General features: G+C 47.6%; 1 protein-coding gene across 1 annotated transcript in view; it reads left to right on the forward strand.

The window, feature by feature from the left end:
- The window catches only part of NOL11 (nucleolar protein 11), a 425,248-nt gene that overhangs the window by 341,224 nt on the left and 60,944 nt on the right, over positions 1-23,080 (forward strand). The window contains exon 15 of the mRNA XM_069199905.1: positions 20,337-20,415. Coding sequence (XP_069056006.1) covers positions 20,337-20,415 — 79 coding nt within the window. The remainder of the gene's footprint in view (positions 1-20,336; positions 20,416-23,080) is intronic.

Below are 23,080 nucleotides of genomic sequence, written 5' to 3' on the forward strand. Positions count from 1 at the left end.
ACACGCGTCGGGTTTTCAATAGGTTTCAATGGGAGACCAAGCGGTCTCTTCAGCGATGCAGGCAAGGGGGGGGGCTCCTCGGGGTAGCCACCACCTGGGCAAGGGAGAGGGCCTCCTGGGGGTCATTCCTGCACTGGAGTTCCGATCTTTCAGGTCCTGGGGGCTGCGGGTGCAGAGTCTTTACCAGGCGTCTGGATCTGGGAAGCAGGCAGTCAGGGGGGAGCCTCGGGATTCCCTCTGCAGGCGTCGCTGTGGAGGCTCAGGGGGGGGGCAACTCTGGCTACTCACGGTCTCGCAGTCGCCGGGGGGGTCCTCCCTGAAGTGTTGTTTCTCCACAAGTCGAGCCGGGCGCATCGGGTGCAGAGTAGCAAGTCTCACGCTTCCGGCAGGAAACGCAGGTTGTTTTAAAGTTGCTCCTTTGTTACAAACTTGCAGTCTTGGGTGAACAGAGCCGCTGTCCTCGGGAGTTCTTGGTCCTTCTAGAGCAGGGCAGTCGTCTGGGGATTCAGAGGTCGCTGGGCCCTGGGGAAAGTGCCGCTGGAGCAGTGTCTTTAGAAGGGGGGGAGACAGGCCGGTAGAGCTGGGGCCAAAGCAGTTGGTGTCTCCATCTTCTCTGCAGGGTTTTTCAGCTTGGCAGTCCTCTTCTTCTTAGGTTGCAGGAATCTGAGTTCCTAGGTTCTGGGAAGCCCTTAAATACTAAATTTAGGGGTGTGTTTAGGTCTGGTTGGTTAGTAGCCAATGGCTACTAGCCAGCCCTGAGGGTGGGTACACCCTCTTTTTGCCTCCTCCCAAGGGGAGGGGGTCACATTTCTATCCCTATTGGGGGAATCCTCCATCTGCAAGATGGAGGATTTCTAAAAGTCAGAGTCACCTCAGCTCAGGACACCTTAGGGGCTGTCCTGACTGGCCAGTGACTCCTCCTTGTTATTCTCATTATTTCCTCCGGCCTTGCCGCCAAAAGTGGGGCCGTGGCCGGAGGGGGCAGGCAACTCCACTAGCTGGAGTGCCCTGCGGTGCTGTAACAAAGGGGGTGTGCCTTTGAGGCTCACCGCTAGGTGTTACAGTTCCTGCAGGGGGAGGTGTGAAGCACCTCCACCCAGTACAGGCTTTGTTACTAGCCACAGAGTGACAAAGGCGCTCTCCCCAGGCGGCCAGCAACATGTCTCGAGTGTGGCAGGCTGCTAGAACCAGTCCGCCTACACAGGTAGTTGGTTAAGGTTTCAGGGGGCACCTCTAAGGTGTCCTCTGGGGTGTATGTTACAATAAAATGTACACTGGCATCAGTGTGCATTTATTGTGCTGAGAATTTTGATACCAAACTTCCCAGTTTTCAGTGTAGCCATTATGGTGCTGTGGAGTTTGTGTTTGGCAGGCTCCCAGACCATATACTCTTATGGCTACCCTGCACTTACAATGTCTAAGGTTTTGCTTAGACACTGTAGGGGCACAGTACTCATGCACTGGTGCCCTCACCTATGGTATAGTGCACCCTGCCTTAGGGCTGTAAGGCCTACTAGAGGGGTGACTTATCTATACTGCATAGGCAGTTTGAGGTTGGCATGGCACCCTGAGGGGAGTGCCATGTCGACTTACTCGTTTTGTCCTCACCAGCACACACAAGCTGGCAAGCAGTGTGTCTGTGCTGAGTGAGGGGTCCCCAGGGTGGCATAAGACATGCTGCAGCCCTTAGAGACCTTCCCTGGCATCAGGGCCCTTGGTACCAGGGGTACCAGTTACAAGGGACTAACCTGGATGCCAGGGTGTGCCAATTGTGAAACAAAAGTACAGGTTAGGGAAAGAACACTAGTGCTGGGGCCTGGTTAGCAGGCCTCAGCACACTTTCAAATCAAAACTTAGCATCAGCAAAGGCAAAAAGTCAGGGGGTAACCGTGCCAAGGAGGCATTTCCTTACAATCTTCTACTCCAAAATCAAAGTGGACACCATTGAGTTCTTCCTCATTAATGCCTTCTTTGTAGCGTCCTATGGTTTGCTGTGGGATGCCGTCAAAGCCTACATCTGCGGGGCATGCATTATTAGGCAGCTAGGAGTGCTACATTACTGCATTGCCCGTATGGAGCAGGAATTGCACTCACTGTAAATGCAGTACTTTGACCTGAGGAACCCACAAATATTAGTTCAAATAAGTCACTAGCTCTTCGAGTACCAGGAGCAAGCAGAGCCGGAAACGCACTTTCCTACACATGGAGGCCATTGCTTGTACATATGAGAAGGGTGATAGAACCTTGCACCATTGCTCAGAAAAAAACATTGTAATTCGTGCATCACTGAACTCTTTGATGATGAGGGGCAATCTTGTTGTTCTGCTGAGGATATTATGCAGGTGAGGAGGACATATTACCCTACATTACATAGCTCTCACCATGATACTCCCTTAGACACAGTGGGCATCTACCTTTACACCATTCAGTTGCTGTAATTAGATGATGCCCACCAATGCTACCTAGAAGTTCCATTTGATGTGGTGGACATCATTGCAGCAATTAGGAGCATTCCTGGCGGCAAGACTACAGGACCGCATTGCCTCACCCCACAGTTCGGTAAAGAATACCCTTGTATATTGGCCCCACAAATGCAATCTGTCTCCCATGAAGCAAGTTCCACGGTTGTACTGCACCCTACTGGTAACAGAGGCGCTTCTGGTCAAACCTTACAAAGTCTCCCACCACTGTGATTCCTTTTGTCCGCCATCCCGACTAACATCGACAATAAAATCTTGGCTGGACTCCTTGCAAGCAGGTTACTTCCACTTATGCCTCATCTCGTCACACTGGACCAGTCTGGCTTTGTGCCGGGGCGTTCCATAGTGCTTAATTCACGCACCATGTTCCCAGTGATCCATTCCTTCCCTACAGACCTTACAGAGATTGGCGTCGTCCCTGGCACCATTACTGAGGCTTCCTGACATGGATTGAACTGTTATAAGCACAAGCCAAGATACGCTTACAAGTTAATGGTGGTGTATCTCCTGAGCTCCTCATAAGCAGAGGCAGTCAGCAGGTCTACCCACTTACCTCACTTATATGCCATAGCTGTGGAGCCCCTTGCAGCTAGGTTGCATCATCATCACACTGAACATGGACTAAATATTATCTCCAGAAGAGTTATAGTCTCGCTGTACGCGGATTACATCACTGTTCACATAAGGGAGACAGAAACTAACTTGGAGCTTGTGTTGCACGAGTTCCCCAGGTTTGATGGCCTCACCAGTGTCACCATCAATTGGACCAAATCTGTGGCTTCCCCTACCCACATCCACCCCCAAAATCATCCCAGATGCCTGCAATGTGGAGATGCTATATAGAATTCGCCCTGAAATGATCAGATTCCCCAGTTAAATATTTTGGAATTTGGATGATCCAAGCTTAGAGGACTGTGGTAGAGCTGTTGTTTGGCTTGAGCAACACATTCCAAACTGGGTAAAACTGCCCCTTTCAGTGGCAGGTAGGGTCGCCATTAACAAAATGGTGATACTACAGGAATTTCTATTTACTCCAGTATTGGAACTTTGATAGATTCACATGCTTGAATCATTCCCCGTCGTCGAGATGGGAGTCCCGGTATAAATTTTCATAAGTAATGTTAAAACATATTGAAGAGAAAAAGGCCCTAGGCCTCTTCAATTTGATAGTCTATCAGAGTCATTTTGTGAAAAGGACCAAACTTGATCCTCCACCAATCAGGCGACAGCACCCTTCAGAACCTCCTGAGAGAAGCTCTAGCACCTCAGATTTTCTACTGCACGTCGTGCTAGGGAGTCTCCTCCGAGCTCTGCTCTGTTTTCACACCTTTATTCAGCTCTTTTTCTCTTAGAGAAACTCAATTATTTTGATTTGTCAGCTATTTTTCAACTATGTCTGACAAGGAAAAGAAAAGTCTCTTTAGAGACTGCAAGACTTGTGGGAAGAAAAGACTTCATTCTGAAGATCCTCATCAAGACTGCATTTACTGCCTCTATCCAGATCATTCAGCCAAGGACTGTAAGATTTGCCGTACTTTTTCTTCTAAAACTTTAAAGGATAGAGAAGGCAGATTACTAATATGGCTGCAGAAACTGAGGCATAGGAAGGATCCAGTTTCTGATTCTGAGAGTGAGGAATCATCCACTTCCAAGAGATCAACTAAAAGAGCAAGATATCACGCTCTAGATCTCCCTCACAAACCTCAAGGAAAGCCCTCAAAAAGACTGCTTCAGGGTCTTATAAGGGTCGCAGCCCATCTTCTTCCCCAACTAGACTCTCAAGTAAAGAGGGGAAAAAACATTCTTCCAGTTCGGAGAGGCACAGGAAATCCTCATCTGTTCCACCATCTGTGCCTTTCAAAAAGCCATCTTCTGTGACTGGAAAAAAGGCCTCGTCGACGGATTCCCCGTCGACGGCACCGTCGGTGAGCGCATTGCCGACGACTCCAACTACTTTAGGTGTTCCGTCGTCCACGGCTCCGTCGGCGACATCGTCGATGAGTACACCACCGTCGACGAGAACTACAACGACGACTTCAGCGTCGACGACCGTCTACACCTCGTCATCGTCGACGCGCTGATGTCAGTATCAGCTTTACCGTCGACGAGGACTTCGTCGACGGTAGACTCGTAGGCGAAGCTTGCGGCTATTAAAATAACAGTGCGTCCAGCATCGACGGCACCGTCTACGACAAAGTCAGTTTACACGTCGTCGACGAGATCGTCGACGACACCGTCGACGAGGGAAAAATACCAAAAAAGAACAGAAACATTAACTCCAACCCACACTTCACCTAGTAAGGTATCCTCCCTGGTACCAGTACATCTTTTGGAGGGAGATGATGATTCAGACGAAGATGGGCCTTTTGGTACGGCCCACAGCCCCTCTGAATTGAATGTAAAATATCAGGAAGAGGAGGAATATGAGGAAGCTTATGATCCCCAGGCTTCCTTGGAGCATCAGCAGTATCAACAGGGAACGTATATCCCTTCCGACCTGCTTACTGGCCTTAGAGCCATGTTGGTGGATTATAACAGAAGGTTTCCTCCACAAGGAGAACAGCCTCATCCATCGCCCATTTCTGGTCCTTCTACTCCACATCAAAGACCGACGACTTTGCATCTCACAGATGTGGCTACCCCAGACATGACAATTCCCCAGGACACTGACATTTCAGATGGAGATCAAGAAGGAGAGCTCATAGATGCTCACTCAGAGTGGGACGAGTATATTATTCCTGCTCCATCTTCTCCTTCTCATTCGAAGGTTGAGTCCCCACCTGAAGACATTGGAGGTTTTCACAATCTCTTAGAGAGGGCAGCCAAGCGCTTTGCATTACCGCTACCTACAAAGCAAACAGATTGTTTCCTTTATGATTTTAAAGAGCCCTTCCAGAAGTCTGTGCGTTCCATCCCGGTGGTGAACTACTTGTGGGAAGAAGGCCTTAAAGTCATGACTAATCCAGCAACAGTCACAGCAGTTTTACCACGTCTGGATAAGAAATACAAAGCTCACGATGATGCCCCAACATGCTTGACAGGCCATCCTCCTCCAGATTCCGTAGTAGCTCAAGCGGCTCAAAGAAGATCAAAGAATCCTTCGGCTCCAATTTCTGCGCCCCCAGATAAGGAGGGTAGATGGCTAGACAACATAGGAAAAAGATTTTCTTCTATGGCCAGCTTAGTGCTTAGAGCTGCCAACTCCTTGGCTATTTTGTCTCGATACAACAGACAGCTTTGGGCAGATATTGCACCTTTCATTAGTCAACTGCCAGAAGACGTAAAATCAGAGGCAAATAAGACTGTGCAAGAGGGTCAACGTGCGTCTGCAGAGCTTATAGACTGCGCAATGGACATAGCGACCACTGCTTTCAGACAGCTTGCAGGCGCTGCTGTATTAAGAAGACAAAGCTGGCTCAAAGCCACCTCATTTCGTCCAGAAGTCCAGAATAAGATCCTAGACTTACCCTTTGATGGCCAAGCGTTATTTGGGGAAACATGTGGACGAAGCCCTACAGTCAATTAAAACGGACACGGACACTGCAAGGTCACTAGGGACCCTGCAATATCGGAAATCGTCCTTTCGCCCTAGGGGGCGCAGCCAGCCCTCTTAGAGAGGAGGGTATCAACAACAGAGATACTCTTCCTATCCCTCATCTTCACAACAATTTCGGCCATACTATTCCCAAAGACAACCGACTCAACCAGCCTATAATAGACCGGCAGGCCGTGGACGCTCAACCTGCCCTGCTAAGGATGCAGCTCGTAGAACCTGATGTCTTCAAGGCGCCGGCTACGCCCAGTCTTCCTCCTGTCACCCTGGGCGGAAGAATTTCCTTATTTCTCAGTCAATGGCAAACCATTACGTCAGACAAGTGGGTCCTACAATTAGTGGAACGGGGCCATACTTTAGAATTTGTCCAGAAACCTCCCCCCAACCCTCCCCGCAGGACTCCTTCAAGATACCCTCAACAACTCAAAGAAGAGGTCTACAAGCTCCTTCTCAAGGGAGCTATAGAGAAAGTGCCGCGGGTTCAAAGAGGAACAGGATTTTATTCCAGGTTCTTCATAATTCGAAAAAAGTGGAAGGATTGGAGACCGATCCTCGATTTAAGGCAACTAAATGTATACCTAAAGAAGCAATCGTTTCGAATGATCAGCCTGCAAGACGTCCTTCTGCGTCTCAATCAAAGAGATTTTATGTCATCGCTAGACCTCAAGGACGCATACTTCCACATACCAATCCACCCTGCCCACAGAAAGTATCTGAGATTTACCGTAGCTGGGAGCCATTATCAATATCGCGTCCTTCCCTTCGGGCTCAAATCAGCCCCAAGAATATTTACCAAATGCCTAGCACCAGTGGCAGCCTTTCTCAGGAGAAGAAAGCACCAGGTCTTTCCATACTTAGACGACTGGTTAATAAAGGCAAAGACTTACACAGGAGCACACAAGTCAACAAGAAAGTGCGTTTCCTTGCTGACCAATCTCGGATTCACGATCAACTGGGAGAAGTCCAACCCTCTACCAGGCCGCAGTATTACTTTTCTGGGAGCAAAACTGAACACGGAATCCGGCATCGCCTGTCCCACGTTAGAGAGACAACAAAGGTTACTAACCCTAGGGAGTTTCATACAAAGAAGACGAAAGGTTACAGTCCGTCTCTTCAAATCACTATTGGGCATGATGTCTTCATGCATACCTCTGATCCCTCTGTGTCGGCTAAAGATGCGCCCCTTGCAGGAGCAGCTAAACCGTCAATGGCTTCAAGTATCAGGAACTTTCGAAGACCAGATACAAATTACTCCGATAATGATCAAAACTCTCAAGTGGTGGTCTCAAAAGCATCATCTCTCAATCGGTCTCTCGTTTCTTCAACAGCCAGCCCCGTGGACCATAACAACAGATGCCTCACTGGAAGGCTGGGGCGCAGTATTACAGGACCTGAAAATAAGTGGCAGATGGTCAACTCATCTGGCATCAAGGCATATTGTAGGAAGTTGGCTCTGTATGTGCTATTTCAAAGTAAGGAATAGCATGCACAGAGTCCAAGGGTTCCCCTTAGAGGTAAAATAGTGGTAAAAATAGATAATACTAATGCTCTATTTTGTGGTAGTGTGGTCGAGCAGTAGGCTTATCCAAGGAGTAGTGTTAAGCATTTGTTGTACATACACATAGACAATAAATGAGGTACACACACTCAGAGACAAATCCAGCCAATAGGTTTTGTTATAGAAAAATATCTTTTCTTAGTTTATTTTAAGAACCACAGGTTCAAATTTAACATGTAATATCTTGTTTGAAAGGTATTGCAGGTAAGTAAATTAGGAACTTTGAATCATTTCAATTGCATGTATACTTTTCAAGTTATTCACAAATAGCTACTTTAAAAGTGGACACTTAGTGCAATTTTCACAGTTCCTGGGGGGAGGTAAGTTTTTGTTAGTTTTACCAGGTAAGTAAGACACTTACAGGGTTCAGTTCTTGGTCCAAGGTAGCCCACCGTTGGGGGTTCAGAGCAACCCCAAAGTTACCACACCAGCAGCTCAGGGCCGGTCAGGTGCAGAGCTCGAAGTGGTGCCCAAAACGCATAGGCTAGAATGGAGAGAAGGGGGTGCCCCGGTTCCGGTCTGCTTGCAGGTAAGTACCCGCGTCTTCGGAGGGCAGACCAGGGGGGTTTTGTAGGGCACCGGGGGGGACACAAGCCCACACAGAAATTTCACCCTCAGCAGCGCGGGGGCGGCCGGGTGCAGTGTAGAAACAAGCGTCGGGTTTTCAATGTTAGTCTATGAGAGATCAGGGGATCTCTTTAGCGCTGCAGGCAGGCAAGGGGGGGCTTCCTCGGGGAAACCTCCACTTGGGCAAGGGAGAGGGACTCCTGGGGGTCACTTCTCCAGTGAAAGTCCGGTCCTTCAGGTCCTGGGGGCTGCGGGTGCAGGGTCTTCTCCAGGCGTCGGGACTTAGGTTCCAGAGAGTCGCGGTCAGGGGAAGCCTCGGGATTCCCTCTGCAGGCGGCGCTGTGGGGGCTCAGGGGGGACAGGTTTTGGTACTCACAGTCGTAGAGTAGTCCGGGGGTCCTCCCTGAGGTGTTGGTTCTCCACCAGCCGAGTCGGGGTCGCCGGGTGCAGTGTTGCAAGTCTCACGCTTCTTGCGGGGAGATTGCAGGGTTCTTTAAAGCTGCTTCTTGAAACAAAGTTGCAGTCTTTTTGGAGCAGGTCCGCTGTCCTCGGGAGTTTCTTGTCGTCGTCGAAGCAGGGCAGTCCTCAGAGGATTCAGAGGTCGCTGGTCCCTTTGGAAGGCGTCGCTGGAGCAGAGTTCTTTGGAAGGCAGGAGACAGGCCGGTGAGTTTCTGGAGCCAAGGCAGTTGTTGTCTTCTGGTCTTCCTCTGCAGGGGTTTTCAGCTAGGCAGTCCTTCTTCTTGTTGTTGCAGGAATCTAATTTTCTAGGGTTCAGGGTAGCCCTTAAATACTAAATTTAAGGGCGTGTTTAGGTCTGGGGGGTTAGTAGCCAATGGCTACTAGCCCTGAGAGTGGGTACACCCTCTTTGTGCCTCCTCCCAAGGGGAGGGGGTCACAATCCTAACCCTATTGGGGGAATCCTCCATCTGCAAGATGGAGGATTTCTAAAAGTTAGAGTCACCTCAGCTCAGGACACCTTAGGGGCTGTCCTGACTGGCCAGTGACTCCTCCTTGTTATTCTCATTATTTTCTCCGGCCTTGCCGCCAAAAGTGGGGGCCGGGGCCGGAGGGGATGGGCAACTCCACTAGCTGGAGTGTCCTGCGGTGCTGTGACAAAGGGGTGAGCCTTTGAGGCTCACCGCCAGGTGTTACAGCTCCTGCCTGGGGGAGGTGTTAGCATCTCCACCCAGTGCAGGCTTTGTTACTGGCCTCAGAGTGACAAAGGCACTCTCCCCATGGGGCCAGCAACATGTCTCTAGTGTGGCAGGCTGCTGGAACCAGTCAGCCTACACAGATAGTCGGTTAAGTTTCAGGGGGCACCTCTAAGGTGCCCTCTGGGGTGTATTTTGCAATAAAATGTACACTGGCATCAGTGTGCATTTATTGTGCTGAGAAGTTTGATACCAAACTTCCCAGTTTTCAGTGTAGCCATTATGGTGCTGTGGAGTTCGTGTAAAACAGACTCCCAGACCATATACTCTTATGGCTACCCTGCACTTACAATGTCTAAGGTTTTGCTTAGATACTGTAGGGGTACAGTGCTCATGCACTGGTACCCTCACCTATGGTATAGTGCACCCTGCCTTAGGGCTGTAAGACCTGCTAGAGGGGTGTCTTACCTATACTGCATAGGCAGTGAGAGGCTGGCATGGCACCCTGAGGGGAGTGCCATGTCGACTTACTCGTTTTGTCCTCACTAGCACACACAAGCTGGCAAGCAGTGTGTCTGTGCTGAGTGAGAGGTCTCCAGGGTGGCATAAGACATGCTACAGCCCTTAGAGACCTTCCTTGGCATCAGGGCCCTTGGTACTAGAAGTACCAGTTACAAGGGACTTATCTGGATGCCAGGGTCTGCCAATTGTGGATACAAAAGTACAGGTTAGGGAAAGAACACTGGTGCTGGGGCCTGGTTAGCAGGCCTCAGCACACTTTCAATTGTAAACATAGCATCAGCAAAGGCAAAAAGTCAGGGGGCAACCATGCCAAGGAGGCATTTCCTTACACATATCAATTGGCTAGAACTCACGGCAGTGCACCTTGCTTTACAAGCGTTTCTCCCAAGAATCCATGGATCGCGAGTGGTGATAAGAACGGACAACACCACTACTATGCATTATCTCAACAAACAAGGAGGTACAAGATCTCTCACCCTCTCCAGGGAAGCCCAAGCGATCTGGAACTGGGCCTCGCAGCAAGGCGTCGCACTGTCGGCGGGGCACTTGCCGGGAATAAACAACAAAGCAGCAGATGCACTCAGCAGACAGAAATCGGAATGCCACGAGTGGGAATTAGACCAGACGGTACTCACCCAGTTTTTTTCCCAGTGGGGAACACCAACAGTGGATCTGTTTGCGAAGGAGGACAACGCCAAATGCCAGTTCTTTGCAAGTTGGCATCACCAAAAGGGATCTTGGGGGAATGTGTTTTCGATAGTCTAGTCAGACATCTTTGCTTACGCCTTTCCTCCCATTCCGTTGATCCCAAGGGTCCTCACGAAGATAAAAACAGAACCGTGCACTCTCATACTGATAGCCCCGTATTGGCCGCGCCTTCATTGGTTCACAGAGCTCCTCATTCTCTCAGTCAAACCTCATATTCCGCTGGAACCGTTACCTCATTTACTAACAATGAACAACGGCCAAGTTCGACACCCCGATCCACACTCAATGCGGTTAGCGGCATGGCTCCTCACCACAGAGAATTTGCGCATTTAAATATCCCGCAGGACTGCAGAGATATTTTGTCACAGGCCAGAGCGGATAGCACTAACAAAGCGTATCAGTGTAAATGGAGGAGATTCTGTGCCTGGTGTCATCAACGTCAAATTGACCCTTTTCTTTAACTACCAGAAGAGATTTTGCCGTATCTCTTAGAGTTAGCTCGATCTGGCCTAGCACACTCGTCCATTAAAGTTCATGTAGCAGCCATGGCTGCATACAGACGTTCAGAGGACACACCCTCGCTCTTCTCTTCTCGGCTGATTAAGAGATTTCTAAAGGGGCTGTTCAGGGTTTACCCTCCTTTCAGACCTCCACCTCCTTCGTGGAACCTGAACATTGTTTTTGGCACAACTGATGAAGCATCCTTTTGAACCGATCCACCGTGCTTCCCTCAAACATTTATCGTGGAAGGTTGCCTTATTGATAGCTCTTACATCAGCTAGGCGGGTCAGTGAGGTACAAGCGCTCTCCATCCAAGAGCCATTCCTACAGTTTAAACAAGATAGACTACTAATGCGCACTAACCCGCATTTTATTCCAAAGGTTCCGTCAGACTTTCACATTAACGAACCTTTGGTCTTCAAGTCTTTTTTCCCTCATCCATCTACTCCAGCAGAGAGGGCATTACACTCTCTAGATGTGAAAAGATGCGTTCAATTTTATTTGGACAGGACAAAAGCTTTTCGACGCTCTAATCAGATATTTGTGGCGTACAGTGCCCCTAGGAAGGGGTACCCGCTATCCAAGCAGAGTATTCCAAGATGGATCGCCTCTGCTATTCGCTTCTGCCATCAGGCAGCGGGCAAACCTTTGCAGTCATCTGTGCATGCTCACTCGACAAGAAAAGTCTCATCGTCAGCGGCACTGTTTGCCGGAGTGCCACTACAAGACATATGTAGGGCAGCAACATGGAAGAGCTGTCATACCTTTACTAAGCACTATTGCTTGGAGTCCCTCTCGCACGGAGAGGTAGCAGTGGGCCAAGCGGTTCTCAGGAATCTCTTCAGGTGAAGGTGAGCCATTTCTCCTACATCCCTCCATCCTAGAAAAGGTATGCACATAAAAAAAAAAAAAAGAAAAAAAAAAAAGAAATGTATCTAAAGATAATGGAACACTATCATAATCCCATAGTAAGCGGGTTATCAGATATTGATCAGCTTACATTACTGTCTTATGTTTTAATACTGGTTTGTTATTTAAATTTCAGCATGTATCTTCACAGGAATATACCTATTTATATTAGAGATAAAAACATACTGTTATTTATGTATATATACGTGTGTATAGATAGATGTGTATATATGTATATCTATATATAGATATATATGTAGGGACATATGTCAGTACACTTATATACTTCATCACTTTATACATGATGATGATAAGGTTTTGTGGTCTAAGATAACCTGTTTATTAAAAGGGTTGTCATTTTACAATGTGCATACTTATTGCTTTTTACTCTGATTCAAGCATGTGAATCTATGAAAGTTCCAATACTGGAGTAAGAAAATAAGTTACTTACCTGTAACTGTAGTTCTCCAGTTTTGGAATCTTTCATAGATTCACATGCGAGTCACCCACCTCCCCGGAGAAGCTCACTTCACCTCTTTCTTTCTAGTAGTACATATACTCATTGTAATATACGCACTTGTGCGTGGAAAATCTGAGGTGCTAGAGCTTCTCTCAGGAGGTTCTGAAGGGTGCTGTCGCCTGATTGGTGGAGGATCAAGTTTGGTCCTTTTCACAAAATGACTCTGATAGACTATCAAATTGAAGAGGCCTAGGGCCTTTTTCTCTTCAATATGTTTTAACATTACTTATGAAAATTTATACCGGGACTCCCATCTCGACGACGGGGAATGATTCAAGCATGTGAATCTATGAAAGATTCCAATACTGGAGAACTACAGTTACAGGTAAGTAACTTATTTTCATCTCTTCAGTCATCTTCTGTTGCTCCTTACAAGAGCATTTCTAGATTGAATGAGATCTTTTGATAAGTCTTGCATGGGGATGTTGGCAACCTCTACCAGCATGGGAGGTGTAACCTTGGCATTTGAACAGGATGGCATCTGTGGCCTGGACATGGAGCTCTGTTATTACTTCGTACAAGCGCAATAACTCCAACAGTTGCTCTACCCATTACTTTACCTCCCTCATGTGACAGTGGAGAATGAACAGTGTTTTTCACTGCCCCTTATGGACTGTTATCTGTTCCATCCCATCCCATCACACCAATGAGGTGAAGTCGACATGGTGTGAGCATACGATGGGCTTCGCCGCAGAGCCCACTTGCCTAACCTCTATTCTGCTCCTCTACATCTCGCACGAAATCCTGCCTTACCCACCTACATTAGATGAGCCGGTGTGACAGCATTTACAGCATATTAACCTTGTGGTAATGGTGGCCTTTACCTCAGAGGAGCCTTTGTAGAGCTGAGCATGTGCAGGTTACTGTGAACTACAGAAGCCTTACCGTCTGTAGGGAAAGCCTCTTTTTTTATCATCATCCCCAAAGTTTTGGAATGATGGTGCTGGTTTTCAACTGACATGACGTCAGTGCCTGTGCTCTAACCTTAAAATCTTCAATTTTGTTTGGTTTATATGCAATTGGCATAAACTAGCTAACTTGTAAGTTCCTTATTATATGGTAACTAGTAACATGTCACCCAGTCTGCTATTGCATCCCGGAAGAGCACCGCTAACTGCTGAATCAACTTTGCAGTTTAAAACAAGGGCAAAGCCCAAACCTCCCTTTGCACCCCCACAGCAAGCACACTGAGCCCCAAGGCAGGGTGCAATACATTGAAAGGCAGAACATGGGTTTTACATGCTTTGGCAGTAAAAATACAAAATTGTTGTTTTTACTGCAAAAGGGACCATTGGCAAGTACAGGGTTACACATTCACCCATCAGCTGTGCTAACTCCTCAATGGGGCTACCATTGCTTTAAACAACTGGTTACATTAAGCCCGATTTGGTGCCCAAGTCCAAATTTATGTAACTTGATAAGTTCAACGTATAAAAACTTGGCTTTTTTTTTTTTTTGCTCACAGTTTACTGTGCCTGACTACGGTTGAACAGAAGGCCTGCCCCCGATATGGGTTTCTTCCTGCCTGGGAAGATGTTAAATGACTCAAAGGAAAGTACATAATAAAAGTTGGTGGGGGTGGGGGGCAGGGGTGAGGGTGTTACCTCTCCCTGGCAGGAAACCACGCAGGTGTTAGCCCAAAAGGCAAGCTTCAAATAGGAAGCTGCCTTTGAATGGCAAACACTCGGGAGAGGGGCTGCTTTATTGTTTAAGTAGATTGGCACTTGGAACAACTGTAGTAAAACCAATTGGTGAGCAACTGTTGTAAAATTAGTTTGTAAACAACTGTTGTAAAACCGGTTTTTCAAGTGCATGTAGCCCCCCTGGAAGCCACACATCTGGGTGGTGCTAGGGTGCTCTGCACGCCAAGAGAAGAGTTCTACCATGTTAAAAGTAGGCTGAAGAGACCCTTGTGGGATAGCTTGTTGCCACACTTCACATGAAGAAGTCATCAGGAGGAAGGGGCCCTGGTAGCCCATTGGCTACTGACCTCGACCTCCCTGGCTAGCATTTTCAATACATAAAAAGGATACATCTGTCACCCAGAACTCAGATCTCTTTGGACTGGAAAAAAGGACCAAAGAAGGACTGCCCTGCTGCACCAGGGACCCGGCAACGAGAGGCTGTGCCAAAGTTTGACTGCCAAAGAAGAAGCAGATACCTGAGCCTAGACAGACACAAGGGGTTATTTGGATGACATGTTTGGAACCCCAGCCACAAAAGTTGAGGTAGCCTGCCTGGCGATTTAATAGCCAAGGTCACCAAATCATCTCATCTTGCCCTGGCTCAGCCTAAAGGATCAAGATCTGATGCTCAGAAATCGCTCCTGAGTCTGCTGGACCCAGGAGAGTCGTCGGAGTGTAACTGGGTCACCCAAAAGGCAATTTACTACCAAAAGAAGGAAACCGCTGTCCCCGGGTGACTGGACTTCTGCAGAGCCTAAGAGGACTTCAAGAGACGTTGACAGCTGTAGTTGGAATCACCTCCCCAAGCCCAAGGAATAGCCCCAGGAAGACTCCCGTTGACTGCACAGCGTGTTTAGCGTCCTTGAAAATCTTAAGCATCCTGTCTCCCTTGCACCAGGACCACTCCAATAGAAGTCAATGGCAAGGGACCACTCACAATGGAACTGGGTGGAAGCCTGTTTTTTTTTGTTGAAGCAACTGTTTCTTTATACCTTGCTTGTCCCCTTGACTGGCTCCTGGCTGGAGGTGGTCGCCCAACCGTACTATGGCTTGCCCAAGTTTTTCATGAGTGTCAAATTCATTGAATTTACCAATGCTTGTTCGTGGTTAAGTCAAAAGTTGTGATTTGCTATACCTTGTAAAATCTGTATCCCCTGAACCCACTATCTTGAGTGTCTTGTTTCTTTCTCCTACAGTTCTTTTTGTTTTGTTTAAATACTTAGTGCCACATGTACAAAGATCCGGTTTTGCGACTTGCAAACTGCGACTCGCAAAACCGGATGTACAACAGTGTTCTTTACACGGTTTGCGATTCGCATTGGGGTCGCAAATGACCTACCTTATGAATATTCATGAGGTAGGTCGCAATTTGCGACCCCATTGGGAATGGCTGCCCTCACAGGGATGGTGGCCTGCTGGAGACAGCAGACCAGCATGTCTGTGACTGCTTTTAAATAAAAGCAGTTTTGTTTTATTTTTTTAAATGCAGTTAATTTTCCTTAAAGGAAAACTCGATGCATTTCAAAAACAAAAATGCAAAGTTTTCTTATCAATTTTTCAGAGCAGGCAGTGGTCCTTGGGACCACTGCCTGCTCTGAAAAAATATTTTCGCTGCCTTTAATAAAGGGGAAGGGGTCCCAGGGGACCCCTTCCGTTTGCGAATGGGTTAGCACCAGTTCAAAACTGGTGCTAACTGCGATTGTTTTGTGACCGCATTCACAGTCACAAAGCAATGCTACATCGCGCTGCGACTCGCAGTTAGGAAGGGAACACCTTTCCTAATTGCGACTCACAAACGTATTCTGCGATTCAGTAAGTAGATTACCGAATCGCAAAATAGGCTCTGTACATACCAAAATGTTTTGTTCCTGTCGCAAACGGCCCAATTCTGCGAATCGGGCTGTTTGCGACAGGAAAAATGGTATGTACATGTCCCCCTAATTCCTTTGTGTACGCCTGACTGCTCAAACCCACAGCTACCCAGGGTTCAGCTAAAGGTTTGACAAACTAAACCGGATTGGCCCTAAATGGATGGTAGTGTATGACACAGTGAGGTTATACACCATAGAATACACACAATTTCCTCAGTCTTTCCTTACTACTGCATCCAAGGAACTTGTCACCGGGGCTATGCTGATTTCCCCCGAGAGTCTGGCAGCACTAGCCTTATTCCTGGTATCACGCTTTCTTATATAGCCGATCACAAAATTTTACGATGCCACGCAGGTTAAAGCTCCACTCACTCCAACTAGGGTGCTCGTGGAGTGGTAGAGGGAGCTAGGGTGGACTTTACTGATCAGCAGTGGAAGTACTGCTGTGCTCAGACAGGTGCACTACCTCCCAACTATATTCTGCAGCCCATACATATCTATTTCATATATAGAATCGACTGAATGCCTCTCCAGTTACATTAAATGGGCCTTTGGGAAGATGTGCTTTTCAGCAGATGTGGGAGCTGGGGCTCGCTGCTTGTATTTAGCCTGGTATTGCCCCAGGATAGTAGCACATTGCATGCATGAGCTTTTGACTGTATAGAGGAGGTACCTGCTAGGGCATTGCCTAGACAACTGTTGGCAACGCTGCTGGGATACGTTAAAGATCTCGCCCAGTGTTTGTAAGCTTACTACCATGATGCTGCTGCTAGCTAAATGCGGCATAGCTATGCACGGGGGCGAGCTGCTGTGCCTCAAATTGTCTGCTGGATAAAGCATCTAATTTACTATCGGGAACAACTGTCTATTAGCTTTTGATGTCTGAGCCCAGCTGGCCAAAGGACATCTGGACATAATTTGAGACCTGTACTGCACTATGTCCGAATAACAGGGAGATGAATAAAACTGATTCCCAAAGACCCTTGTGAAATGCCCGACTCACCTCTTCAACATTTTGTAATACCAATTATAATAAACTCTATTCCCCTATTCCCATATAGCAGCTTCACAGCCTATCGCCACAATGTCTGCACAATGATGTACAGTCGCTTTAACTGATATGTTGCTGAACATGGAGATGTAAGTGTTACTTGTTTGTAGGTGTTTGTAGGAAGTTGGCTCTGTATATGCTATTTCAAAGTAAGGAATAGCATGCACAGAGTCCAAGGGTTCCCCTTAGAGGTAAAATAGTGGTAAAAATAGATAATACTAATGCTCTATTTTGTGGTAGTGTGGTCGAGCAGTAGGCTTATCCAAGGAGTAGTGTTAAGCATTTGTTGTACATACACATAGACAATAAATGAGGTACACACACTCTGAGACAAATCCAGCCAATAGGTTTTGTATAGAAAAATATCTTTTCTTAGTTTATTTTAAGAACCACAGGTTCAAATTTAACATGTAATATCTTGTTTGAAAGGTATTGCAGGTAAGTACATTAGGAACTTTGAATCATTTCAATTGCATGTATACTTTTCAAGTTATTCACAAATAGCTACTTTAAAAGTGGACACAGTGCAATTTTCACAGTTCCTGGGGGAGGTAAGTTTTTGTTAGTTTTACCAGGTAAGTAAGACACTTACAGGGTTCAGTTCTTGGTCCAAGGTAGCCCACCGTTGGGGGTTCAGAGCAACCCCAAAGTCACCACACCAGCAGCTCAGGGCCGGTCAGGTGCAGAGTTCAAAGTGGTGCCCAAAACGCATAGGCTAGAATGGAGAGAAGGGGGTGCCCCGGTTCCGGTCTGCTTGCAGGTAAGTACCCGCGTCTTCGGAGGGCAGACCAGGGGGGTTTTGTAGGGCACCGGGGGGGACACAAGCCCGCACAGAAATTTCACCCTCAGCAGCGCGGGGGCGGCCGGGTGCAGTGTAGAAACAAGCGTCGGGTTTTCAATGTTAGTCTATGAGAGATCAAGGGATCTCTTCAGCGCTGCAGGCAGGAAAGGGGGGGCTTCCTCGGGGAAACCTCCACTTGGGCAAGGGAGAGGGACTCCTGGGGGTCACTTCTCCAGTGAAAGTCCGGTCCTTCAGGTCCTGGGGGCTGCGGGTGCAGGGTCTTTTCCAGGCGTCGGGACTTAGGTTTCAGAGAGTCGCGGTCAGGGGAAGCCTCGGGATTCCCTCTGCAGGCGGCGCTGTGGGGGCTCAGGGGGGACAGGTTTTGGTACTCACAGTCGTAGAGTAGTCCGGGGGTCCTCCCTGAGGTGTTGGTTCTCCACCAGCCGAGTCGGGGTCGCCGGGTGCAGTGTTGCAAGTCTCACGCTTCTTGCGGGGAGTTGCAGGGTTCTTTAAAGCTGCTTCTGGAAACAAAGTTGCAGTCTTTTTGGAGCAGGTCCGCTGTCCTCGGGAGTTTCTTGTCGTCGTCGAAGCAGGGCAGTCCTCAGAGGATTCAGAGGTCGCTGGTCCCTTTGGAAGGCGTCGCTGGAGCAGAGTTCTTTGGAAGGCAGGAGACAGGCCGGTGAGTTTCTGGAGCCAAGGCAGTTGTTGTCTTCTGGTCTTCCTCTGCAGGGGTTTTCAGCTGGGCAGTCCTTTTTCTTGTAGTTGCAGGAATCTAATTTTCTAGGGTTCAGGGTAGCCCTTAAATACTAAATTTAAGGGCGTGTTTAGGTCTGGGGGGTTAGTAGCCAATGGCTACTAGCCCTGAGAGTGAGTACACCCTCTTTGTGCCTCCTCCCAAGGGGAGGGGGTCACAATCCTAACCCTATTGGGGGAATCCTCCATCTGCAAGATGGAGGATTTCTAAAAGTTAGTCACCTCAGCTCAGGACACCTTAGGGGCTGTCCTGACTGGCCAGTGACTCCTCCTTGTTATTCTCATTATTTTCTCCGGCCTTGCCGCCAAAAGTGGGGGCCGGGCCGGAGGGGGCGGGCAACTCCACTAGCTGGAGTGTCCTGCGGTGCTGTGACAAAGGGGTGAGCCTTTGAGGCTCACCGCCAGGTGTTACAGCTCCTGCCTGGGGGAGGTGTTAGCATCTCCACCCAGTGCAGGCTTTGTTACTGGCCTCAGAGTGACAAAGGCACTCTCCCCATGGGGCCAGCAACATGTCTCTAGTGTGGCAGGCTGCTGGAACTAGTCAGCCTACACAGATAGTCGGTTAAGTTTCAGGGGGCACCTCTAAGGTGTCCTCTGGGGTGTATTTTGCAATAAAATGTACACTGGCATCAGTGTGCATTTATTGTGCTGAGAAGTTTGATACCAAACTTCCCAGTTTTCAGTGTAGCCATTATGGTGCTGTGGAGTTCGTGTTTGACAAACTCCCAGACCATATACTCTTATGGCTACCCTGCACTTACAATGTCTAAGGTTTTGTTTAGACACTGTAGGGGTACCATGCTCATGCACTGGTACCCTCACCTATGGTATAGTGCACCCTGCCTTAGGGCTGTAAGGCCTGCTAGAGGGGTGTCTTACCTATACTGCATAGGCAGTGAGAGGCTGGCATGGCACCCTGAGGGGAGTGCCATGTCGACTTACTCGTTTTGTCCTCACTAGCACACACAAGCTGGCAAGCAGTGTGTCTGTGCTGAGTGAGAGGTCTCTAGGGTGGCATAAGACATGCTGCAGCCCTTAGAGACCTTCCTTGGCATCAGGGCCCTTGGTACTAGCAGTACCAGTTACAAGGGACTTATCTGGATGCCAGGGTCTGCCAATTGTGGATACAAAAGTACAGGTTAGGGAAAGAACACTGGTGCTGGGGCCTGGTTAGCAGGCCTCAGCACACTTTCAATTGTAAACATAGCATCAGCAAAGGCAAAAAGTCAGGGGGCAACCATGCCAAGGAGGCATTTCCTTACAGTGTTCTTATTGCAAACAAAAAATTTTTAAAAAAATCTATTGGAGAAGTCAAAATAATCATTGTCTGAAATGCTAAGGGTGTCACTGTTGCCTTTGCTTTATCCAACCCACTATGTTTAATGAACATTTTTGCCACAATTATCATCATCCTGAAACCTGGTTTGTCCTGTGTTGGGTGAAAGGTGAAAAGGAATAAGTCGGCTAATACGGACTGGTTCAGAAATAACACACTTTCCCTCCTGAATATCACAGTGGTGTCCCCACGTTGGTTCTGGAAGAAAAGAAACACGTCATCCTGCCTGGTTCAGTGTAAGACACTATTTTATAACCCTAGATTGACTAAACAGTATGAAAAAGGTTGACATTGATGTTAAAACTGTATGCTTACCACATTACTGTACAGATGGTTTTATTGCAGATTGACATTTAGACAAACCTATGTTTACTTAACTGTTATACACAGAAATGCCGTCATCATTACAAAGTACAGTGAGACATTCCTTTTGCCTCATTTGAAAGACCTCTCCGCTCAGCAAGTTGTTGTAAGCATACATTATGAAAATATTTACATTTACATTTAGTTTGTAATTGCTCTTTTTTTTTGTTAATATTCTTTTAAGCAGGGTCAAGGAGCTCTGACCTTGTTTAAAATGTCTGTCAAGTTTGATAGTTTTGCCTCATTTGGTTTAAAATCCTTCAAGTGTGTTGTTGTAGGCGAGAACATATTTGGTAGTTTGTAACTTCATCATCACATTTGGCATGATTGTTTTTTAACAAGATTGGTCAGAGTTGCAGCAAAGGCAGCGAGCTTTTGCATTCTGTTCTGCATAGGAATCTGCAGAGGCTGCACAAAATGAAAGTAAAAAAACAAATCACATTCACCAATGCCATTTTGCATCTAATAGTCCAGTTTGTTTTCAGTGTTTTATGTAAAATTGAAACCTACTTCGTGTTGCTCCCATTTTTTAAAATTGTTTGTGGGTCTGTGGTTTGACTACTTTCAATGTATAGTTTGTTTGTGCAAGTAATTTCTGAAACGTGTATTTGTGAACTCTATAGAGATTAGCATCGCTTCAATATATAATGTTTTTTAAGGGCCACAACATTTTTGCATGCTCTGCAGTTAATTAAACTTGCAAGACTTGATTAGTCGATTTGTCTACTCTTGTTTAATCCGAATTCTCGTTCTTTACATGACCATGATCTTTTAGGCAGTAAAAATACATTTATCATCATTTTTACCTGACAAAATAATGTGTGGGGTAAAAGGTAGTGTCAAGCAAACAGTTACTAGCGAAGACAAAAAGTTGCTTGCAAATAGCCAGTTCATTATAAAAACAGGATCAATTCCTTTGCTGAATTTATCATTATACTTGGTTTCCTAGCAAAAACGTTAGCAATATAATCTTAAAATTAATAAATCTATAACATCTCGACCCGGACTGAAAAAATCCTGCTGCATCTTAGGACATCTGATTATTTAAGAGGCTGATTTGAGTAAGGAGAGAGTCTGAAATGATATTAGACTGTGGGTGCCTGCCCCAAGGGAGATACAGTGGGGAGAAAGCTGGTGGTGCTGGGCTCTTGGATCGGCCCTCGCAGACGTACCCTGGAGTGGAACATTCACAGACTGAGTTGTGCAGTGGGCTGCGAGAAGGGGCACCTGACAGTGGTAGCAGATGCTGCAGGTACAAGGAGGAGTGAGCCCCCAAGACAACGTGCAGCGCAGTTGGAGCATTTTCTTGGAGAAAGGACAATGTGAAATGTACTAGGCAGAAAATCGCGGCCTGCCTGGGCCATGAATAAAGGTCAGACGTGCCCGCCACAACCACGATTTTCCTCAGCCTGGGTGAAGTTGGTAGAGTGACATTAGTGGGAAAAGTGGCGGAGAGTGTTGGGGTGAGGGGGCACAACAAGACCTGTGAGTGAGATACAGTATATTGCACGATTGCTGGAGCGGGCGCCCTAAACACATTGTTCTGCTGTGTCAAGGCAGAGTTGAGGGGACATGCAGACTGTGTCAGTCCGACATTGCCAGGTGGTAGTGCTTGGGACAATGGCAGTAATCAATAGCCGCCTGCTGAGACACCCACCCTGCCTTGATGGGATGACAGGCTGGCCACGGACTCGGAGGCCTTGCAGCTGTGGAACACACCTGCTGTGAGGGGGCCTGTACGGGTCCGGCACTGTGGCTTATTTTACCACATTGATGCTAGTTAGATCTGACTAACATCCTACAGTGGATCTCAAAGGAATCCCTCAGCCGTCAGAATGTAGCACTCTGCAAGGTAAATTATTTGGGAATGGTAGCGGCAAGCCAGCAGTGACCCTTGACTGGGGAAGTATGCTTGGATTGTGCACCGTGGACTGGGAGATGAGGGCAGTGGTATGACCTACAACACTTAAATGCCCCTAGTGGCTAGCATGGGATCGAATGGCCCACAAACTCAAAGAATACTTAGAACTGACCTGGGCTGTGGAATAAGGGGCTCTGGCAGGGGACCCTCCAAATTCCCACTAAAGGTGAAACTATTGGTCACTTCCAGAAGGCCTCTTATGTTATGAGGTACTGGACACTGGAAACTGTGAGTGGAATTGAGGGCCCTACTGTGGCAGGAGGGCTGAACCCTATGTGGTGCGGTGGATGGGGCACAGGGGTTAATTACGGCCTTAATCCTTGAGCAGCAGTGCAGCTGCTCATGGGGTTGAAGACCCAGGGGATAACGCTGTGAGAGCCGCTTCCCTCACGGTGAACACCAGGGAGAGAAGGTGACCTGCTGGAGACAGGCTGTTCAGTGGGCACCACTTTAGAGAGCACGTAACTAGACAGTGTCATTCTGGCGTCACTGCCCTCTTGAACATAATCCAATATGGTAAAAATCAAACCCCAAGGAGGTACACAAGCCAAAAAAATACCCAACAGTATTGTGCAATACACAGTGCCTGCTCAAGGGCCCCAGGAGGAGTAACAAGGAGTTCAGGCAAACCAGGATCACGGAGAGAGACCCCAGAGCACTGCTGAAATACTGGAGGCCGTACAAATTTCCTGTGTTCCGCTGGAATGAAAATGGGAATAATGGCCGTAGACAATAATCATTTGAGGCTGGCCCTGCGTAAAGTGGCTGAAAGGGTCACGACCCCTGAGGAGGAAGTCGCCACTCTTTGTGCAAAGTTACATGAGCTACAGGTGATGGTGGAGGGACCTAA

This window comes from Pleurodeles waltl, chromosome 7 (genome assembly GCF_031143425.1).
Source record: "Pleurodeles waltl isolate 20211129_DDA chromosome 7, aPleWal1.hap1.20221129, whole genome shotgun sequence".
In the NCBI taxonomy this organism is placed as follows: domain Eukaryota; kingdom Metazoa; phylum Chordata; class Amphibia; order Caudata; family Salamandridae; genus Pleurodeles; species Pleurodeles waltl.